Raw genomic sequence first — 7,898 nt, forward strand, 5'->3', positions numbered from 1 at the left:
GTGGATTACTAGTGGAATATTTGGCATTTTGGGATACAGAACACCGTAACTGACAGATTTTTAGCAAAAAGAGCCCCTTTTGGAAAATCTAATCTACAGACACTGAGAGTGCTATATATGAGCTCCCTGCTAGATACATACATACATATATATGTGTGTGTGTGTGTGTGTGTGTGTGTGTGCGCAAGTCTTAGGCCACCACTAGCTTTATTGTTTTAGCAAAGTTTTAATGACCATCCATATTTATTTTTGGCCTCTGTATTAAGATACAAACAAAAATACAGGAAATATGTATACAAAATTTAAAAAACACAATTTTCAGAACAAAGTGGCTTCCACAGGTAAAAGTTAGTATTAAGTGTGACCTCCCTTGGCACTAAACACATCTTGAACTCTTCTGGGGAGACTGTCATGAATTTTACTGAAGTAATCTTCTGGTATATTATACCAGACTTCTTTCAGCACTTCCCAGAGTTCTTCTCTTTGTCAGTGTTTTATCAGCTGTTCTCTCCAAATATGATTTCACTGCATTAGAAGTGTGCTCGGGATTGTTTTCATGCTGAAAAATAGAACCATTCCCAATCAGGCACTTTCCAGAAGGAAAACCATGATGAATTGAAACCTGTCTGTGCTTTTCAGCATTCATGATCCCATCATTTCAGACAATATCACCAACACCACTGGCAGAAATGCAGCCCCAAACCAGGACAGACCCTCCACCATGTTTCACTGAAGGCCACAAGCACTCATTCTTCCATCTCTCTCCAACTCTTCTTCTCACATATTGTCGACGACTGGACCCAAAAATTTCACACTTGGATTCGTCACTCCATAATGCTGTTTTCCACTGATCTTCATTCCAGTCTTTGTGAGCTTTAGCATATCTCAGCCTTTTCACCCTGTTCCCCTTCTGATGAGTGGTATCTTGGCTACTACCCTTCCACAAAGACCATTCCTGATCAAGCTTCTTCAGACTGTAGAAAGGTCAACTTGGCATCCCAAGGAAGCTGCCAGATGCTGAGCCAGGTCCTTGCTGGGCTTCTTGCAGTCTCTCAAAGAAGAAACTCTGAGAAATTTCTCATCAGATTTTGAAAGTTTCCTTCCTTCCAGCTGATTTCCCTTTGAGAGTGGCCTTGCTGATGCAAAATTATGATTTTATATCTGTCAAATTCTGTGATCTTTGGCATTTTGAATGGTATGTGATTGAAAGTCGGTCTCATACATATTAGCAAGCTTCCAATGAGGTAAACTCATACATGTGTATCTAATGCTCAAGCCTGTCTTGCACCAAACCTTTCACAGCAGTCATTTTGACATGAAATAGTAGGACAAATACAGGTGTTGGCAATGACATTAACTACGATTCCATTCCATTTAGGTTTAAGAGAACCAGGTTCCTGCTATTGCTCAAGTGTAAGGGGAGGCCACACTAAATACTTGCCACTTTAGCCTACAGAAGCTGTTTTTTCTATTTCTGTTTTTGCTGTATATATATATATATATATATATATATATATATATATATATATATATATATATATATATACGTACACACACACACACACACATATATATATATGTGTGTGTGTGTGTGTATGTGCTTATGTAACTTTGTGGAGATGACTAAAAATTCAGCTGCTCTTTGAGGGACAACATTAATGACTTAGCACCATCTAGTGGTCATTGCTTTGATAATTAATAAAGAAGAGTTTAGAAATTTAAACAATTTTTGAGAGTTTGTTTCTTAAAATGTCCATATGAATCTATGCTTGATGTAGGAATCTAAGCTTGAAACAAGCAGAAAAAATGGGTTAAAATGTTTTCAAATAACTGAAAAAGAACAGCAGCAGAAGTTGTATAAAAGTGAAAAAAACTGCAGTCTCACTGATTTTTGATATAATTATTTTTCCAAATATACACATATATACTGTACAAACACATAAATACTGGGTAAATTATCCAATCAGAGGACTATGGTAATTGGATGAATTGTGTCACAAATTGAACAAATTGTTCTTCTCAGTGGATTCCACCCAGTGTCCAAACATATACTGTATAAATTGAATCATTGTGATAATGGTCTGAAGTATTTGAGAAGATGTTTAGAATTTCTTTCACTTTCATAAAATCTTACATTTATTAGGTCAAAATAAAACTTTCTGCCAAGCTATTTGATTTTTATCCTCTGGTGTTTGTTTTATCATTTGAGTAAAAGAGTTAACAAATCTGAGCAAAACTGCAGTTGCATGATCTTTAATGCTCCATCAGTGCAGACCCACAGTAAAAGAATAAGACACAGGGATATAAGGATTCAAGAATGTTTTATTTGTTTAACCATGAAGTGAGTTTTCATTTTAGCAGCATAATGAGTAGTTTGAGGTATTTTTATTCTCTTACACAGGTAATAAACTGAGACATTTAGTCATGTAGAAAAGTAGACATTTTGCAAAAATACAGTAAAACACATACAGTAACATATAGACAAACACGTGTTCCTGATGTCTGTGCATAAAAATGTGAAGACATAAATAAATGTGGAAACACACACACACACACACACACACACACACCTCAGAATGTATCCTGACACTCATACTACAAACATGTCTTTTCAGGTTTACAGGGTTAGAGCTGCATCATCATCAAAAAAAAAAAAAAAAAAAACTGTTTGTTTGCAGCCTATTGCATGCAGAGCAAGTGAGTCTACTCAATCTTTAGGAGTTGGATCTTTTCTCCAGGCAAGCCCCAATATTCTCTCCCTTCCAAATGAGGAGGGTGGAGCGAGAAGGAGAGGACAAGCGTTTACACTTGGAGGTTCTGGATACTGAGGAGCTGAGGGGCGGCGACTCATTGCTGACTTTGCGCTTTTGGCCACGACCCTTATGATCATAACCCACCACCTTCTGGTCAATTCCTGGGGACCTCCTTCTGTTGCGGGGGGAGCATTGTTGCATTGTTGTTGCAGGTAAAGGGGAACGCTTCTCCAAACCTGACATGTGTCTCTCTGAGGGCTGCAGTGGCAGAGGAGGACATGGCTTCTTTCTGTGTGAGAAGGTAACAGCGGCTGGTCCTTCAGAGGAGGGCACGTGTGGCTGGCCCTTCTCATGGAGAGGAGGATCCCTGATTTGTCTGGAGGATTTGTCTTTACTACTGTGTGGCAGCCCGGTGGCTTTCTGTGCTGTGCTTGCATCTTGCATAAGCCCCACCTCCTTCAGCTGAGCCTTGCTTGGTCGTTGAGCAGGGTTGCCTAATCGGCCAGGCCCAAGGCTCGCAGAGGAAATGGAAGAAGGCGGTTTGGTACTTTGAGAGTTCTGCTGATTGCTTTTGGTTTCCAGTTGTCCCAGTGAGGTAGACTCGTGGCTGAGGGAGCCAGTGGACTGGGAGGGTCTAGCCACAGTCCTGACAGTTGGTGGTGGTGTGACATGACAAGACCTGAGACCTGATGATGCTTGGGGCATCTTCCTGTAAGTTACAGGAAAAACATGAAGCTGATTAGGTTCCTGTATTTCATGTAAATGAGAGAAACAAAAAACATTTCTTCCCTGATGGTTCTGATGGATCAGCTGCAGTCTCATTTTATTATGACATATCTAATCCAGTGACTGAAACTTCCAAATGTTAGATAACATCCCTGCAACTGAGTATGACACACAACTGTTTGCTTAAGTTCTGAAATTTTCACTTTTAAATACACTTGAAGCAGACAGCTAGTTTTTTTCTTGAGTCTGTCTGATGTAGTGAAACCTATTAATGCAATCAATCCTTCCATTCTCTTAAGATGTTTTATTTCTATAAGGGTATTTGATGAAGTCTGGCCATTACTTATAATATAATTCATAATTTTGTAAAGCTCTAAGAGATATTAAATTGCTTAATCAAGGCAATACAAACCAGGATATCGCCATACTTCAACCCACTGGCAAAACGAAGCTGATATTTCTTCTGTCCAAAAAAAATTACCACTAAGTAGGTTAGACCACAAATGGATGAATTAAATAGCGATGATACTCACTTCCACAACTGTGTGCTGACATGGTGCTCCAACATGGCACTGAGGGCAAATTGCAGGTGATGCAAACGGCGGTCGAAGGTGAAGAGGTTGCAACCCAATGTACGGCATCCAAAAGTGCATAGCTATAGAAGAGAGACAATTTCATTGAAACAAAGACACTTCAGTGTCCTTTGGACAGGAATACATTCCCACTATGAACAATGACAAAATCTACAAGGTGTTTTTGTTTTTGATATTTTTAAATATTTCTGAAGTGGGCTTATCACACAAATCCCTAACTTCTGGCTGCTCCTGTGCTTGTGTATGTTTCTTCACTCACCCCCAGAGGTTTGGGGTGCCAGGGTGAGGCAGGGAGGTCCGTAGCTTTCTCTTGCTCATCATCTTCACTTTCCTCGCTTGACAGCAGGTTCTGGTTGAAGGGATAAGGTGGCTGTACCTCCACCTCTACAGTGGTGTCACCTTCCTCCTCTGGAAAGCTTTCTTGTGGATCCCTGGACCTGCTTGAAGGCAAAATAATGCAGAAAATAAAAATGATCTCCAATGACAATTTTTGATACTTACTCAAGAGGCATTTAAGTTAATAAAATTATCTTTGTTAATGTGGAAAAATCATATTCCATACCTGAGAATGTTGCAGTTGCTGTTGAAGTTGTATCTATTGCCCTGAGTTGTTATTTTCTCTTCGAAAGCTTCCAAATGTTGCTCTTTTTCTTTTAATTTGACAAGAAACAGCTCCATATCTCGACCTGCTGAAGCTGCTCTCTGCTCCACTGCCAGCTGACCAGAGGTCGAAGCCCTTCCAAGTGCTTTCTGCTGCTGGTGGATGGAATCAGTCTGTGAAGAAAGAACAGCAACATCCCATCCCAAACAAATGACAAAATCTTCCATACTTCTACATCAAATAACAAATGCAGACAAAACACTCATGTCTATGTTAATAATGAGCAACAACAAAGATACTGGTAACAGTATTGGGTAAAAGGAGAAGGCACTAAGAGTTTACATTGCATATAAGCTCCCGGCTGCCCAGCTTCTTCCCTTCTGGATCCAGACCTCTGCAGTGTTTGTTCAGGTCACATTCTTTCTCTATAGGAAAAAAGCAAACACAGTAGTCAGTGAGTAACAGCAGGAGACTGTCAGTCAACACGATCCATGCTGGAGGAGAGATTACAGACTTACGTGTGTTAATTTTTTACAACAAAATAAGAGGCAGTAATTCTGCATACGATATAATTATACTAAAATGCAAATCGTGCTGTATACAACATGCTATACCCAAGCTAGTACACTAATACACTCTTGAACAAAAATGTTCCAGAGTCACTGATAGTTAAGGGACAACAATAGAAGTTGTATAAATAGCAGACTCACTTTTTTTATGAATCCGGCTGTAGGTTCTTGCTCCCCGCAGAGGACTGTGAGACTCACTGGACTGTCCAGCTGTGGACTTCTGCACACAGGGTCGCTCTGACGGGGAGGTGGAGGAGGAACAGGGGCCAGGGGGCAGGGGTCCTGATTGCCATGGAGGAACCCTGGGGTGAGGCGTGGATGAGGAGTGGTGTGGGTGGAGAGAGTTCTGCTGTGGCAACGTTTCCACTGAAGGCAAACTGAAGAGGTGGTCGGAGAAGCACACTTCAGAACTGACTTACGAGAATCATGCAGTTCAGACTTTTAGCAATTTAGATACAAAAAGTGACAAAATTCTGGTTTGTCACACAGATGGGATAAAAACTGCTGCTTCTAACATGGGAAAGATTGCACAGCATTCTGTTTATTACACCTATTTTACACATATTTCACATTTAGTGTACACAGGTGTATTGATGCTCGACCAGCTGGGTCAGTGACATTGCACTTGGATATTAACAAGTTCACATTGCAGAGAATTATGTAAAAACTGTAAAAACTAAATAGGTTTGTGTTTTTTTCATGTTTTTCCATGATTCTAATGAACATTGTGATCCCCCATCCACATCTGTAATCTTTCATCAAAGCAACGAATAAATAGCATGGATGCAAAGACGACCAAGTCCAACACAAACCAACCATCAAGCTGAGCATCTCCTGAAATAGCATATGAAGGGAACAATCTTAAACAGTACCTGACTGTCTCCCTCTGGGCCTTACTAGGCCTATGCTTGTGGCCAGGTAACACTGCTGAGGATGGGGTGCCATCCTCATGATGTCTGCCATCCTTCTGCCTCTCTCTAGAAGAGGGCAGATTTGAAGGAGGCCGGCCAGGCCAAGGTCGCTGCTGTGGTGCCAACATAGATGACTGGCCGCACATCTTTGTGAGCGAACCATGGCGCCTCACACAGTGCTTCTCAAAGGCTTCAGGCTTCACCACCTGGCCACAGTGGCTGCACACCACCAAAAAAAAATCATCATGTGCAGGGCAGTGGCCATATATGTGCATATCTGTAGAGTAAAATACAAAACAGAGTTTTGAATGAGATACTTTTTCATCATTCACCTATGTGAAATGATGCTGAACACTGTCCGTGTTAGTGAGTCCTCACCTTCTTTCCTGAGGGTCATGGTCTCAGATCGGTTCCCCCCACACATGCTGTTGTCTTCAACATTAGACCCAGCTGCATGCAAGGCAAAAACAGTCAGCATGAGATGTTGGACTGGGGCACTGCTGTAGCCTCTAAGCAGGTTTACTGAGATAAAGCCGCAACATCACTGTCACCTCAGTCCGTGTCCCAGGTTTGAGTGTTCCCACGGGTTTTACACATGAATTTAAAAGTCATTGTCTCTTGAAACTTCTGCTGCAGCCTCCTTGACAACTGGCCCAGCCCTTACTCATGTTTGCTGGTCAGTTTTGCTGTTCGCACGCTGTACAAATCCCTCTTAAGTAGTGTTGCTGTTTTTAGTGTGACAGTAGCTGAGAGGCTAACGCTAACGGTGAATCCACCTGTCCACAGGTGAGCCGTTCGCCTTGTGTTTACCATCTAGTATTTCATCATCACATTACTACACGGCTAAGGAACAATAACTTCAATCTGTCTTCGGTTTAGTGCCAGTGAAGACTGCTAGCAAACTCACCCTGCACTAGGACCCAGTGGGTCTTTTGTTTGGGTCGCGCTTTATGCCGCTTTGTGTGTATGTTACAACAAATCAATCACAGGACATTTGACACTGTAACGCAACGGAAACCACAGCTGGGGCAGGGGGTGCGACTCACCGTCAGATGGTAAAATATTCACCCTATCTACCCAACAGCTCCAGTTTAATCCGACAAAATCATCGAGGTGAGGATTTCGCCGATTCAAGGCGGCCATTGCTGCTCGTGCTCGTTCACGAGGCGACACCGTCGGTTCACGCGCACCGCGCCCGCGTCCCGAAGCTCGTGCCCGCGTCAAACCCGAAGACTGTAAGGTAAAAAAAAAAAAAAAAACCTGAAGCCGCAAACAGCGCACTGGATAACACCGCGGCGACGGCAGGCCTGCGTGAAACGGTCCGCCCCTCTGAGCCCAGCGGACACGGCTGAACTGGCGCCTCAGTCACTTCTCCCTGGATGTACCACGTCTCCCCTGTTTTCACAATAATCTGGCCAAACGCCATTCGTTTATGGCTAATGTTGGAATATTACAAGGTTTGGCAGTGTTTGGGAAATCAAATTTCATCAATATTCAAATTTCCGTCTGAAAAAAAAATAAAAAATTTAAGGTAGGCCTACTTTCCGACAAGCGCCGTTTATAAATGGTATATAAACTGTAATTAATGGCTCTAATTCTGATTTAAATCGTTTAGTTCACATTTTATAGATTAGGGTGACAGCGAGACACTCCAATGGACTGTTTGTCCACTTGTCTGCGACAAAAGTCCTGCTACAACTGATTTACTCCAAAATCCGTTTATAAACAGCTTCTTAACATCTGCA

At 41.9% G+C, this 7,898-nt stretch overlaps 1 protein-coding gene across 3 annotated transcripts; it reads right to left on the reverse strand.

The window, feature by feature from the left end:
• Positions 1-2,304: 2,304 nt before the first annotated feature.
• Positions 2,305-7,439, reverse strand: atxn7l2b (ataxin 7-like 2b). Of its 3 annotated transcripts, none has more exons than XM_071476007.1 (9): positions 7,200-7,439; positions 6,532-6,603; positions 6,115-6,430; positions 5,384-5,619; positions 5,016-5,098; positions 4,635-4,846; positions 4,332-4,512; positions 4,013-4,134; positions 2,305-3,462 (listed from the first exon to the last, which is right to left on the reverse strand). In XM_071476007.1, the coding sequence occupies exons 1-9, from the start codon at positions 7,294-7,296 to the stop codon at positions 2,715-2,717; spliced, it is 2,067 nt and encodes a 688-aa protein (XP_071332108.1). In that variant the 5' UTR covers positions 7,297-7,439; the 3' UTR covers positions 2,305-2,714. The 3 variants fall into 3 exon arrangements, with proteins under 3 accessions (XP_071332108.1, XP_071332106.1, XP_071332107.1); XM_071476005.1 differs by having other exon boundaries at positions 4,332-4,509; positions 7,200-7,357; XM_071476006.1 differs by lacking the exon at positions 7,200-7,439 and adding an exon at positions 6,705-7,177.
• Positions 7,440-7,898: the final 459 nt, after the last annotated feature.

The sequence above is a fragment of the Trachinotus anak genome, unplaced genomic scaffold (assembly GCF_046630095.1).
Source record: "Trachinotus anak isolate AG129_WGS33_773 ecotype Australia unplaced genomic scaffold, CSIRO_AGI_Tana_v1 ptg000004l, whole genome shotgun sequence".
Lineage (NCBI taxonomy): Eukaryota > Metazoa > Chordata > Actinopteri > Carangiformes > Carangidae > Trachinotus > Trachinotus anak.

Bases quoted from the DNA above. Each gene is read 5' to 3' on its own strand.
- atxn7l2b (XM_071476007.1), bottom strand. From the start codon at position 7,296: ATGGCCGCCTTGAATCGGCGAAATCCTCACCTCGATGATTTTGTCGGA. The intron at 5,620-6,114 runs GTACTGTTTAAG...CCACCTCTTCAG, and splicing joins GCCCAGAGGGAGACAGTCAG to TTTGCCTTCAGTGGAAACGT. The intron at 4,513-4,634 runs GTATGGAATATG...TTTGCCTTCAAG, and splicing joins AGCAACTGCAACATTCTCAG to CAGGTCCAGGGATCCACAAG.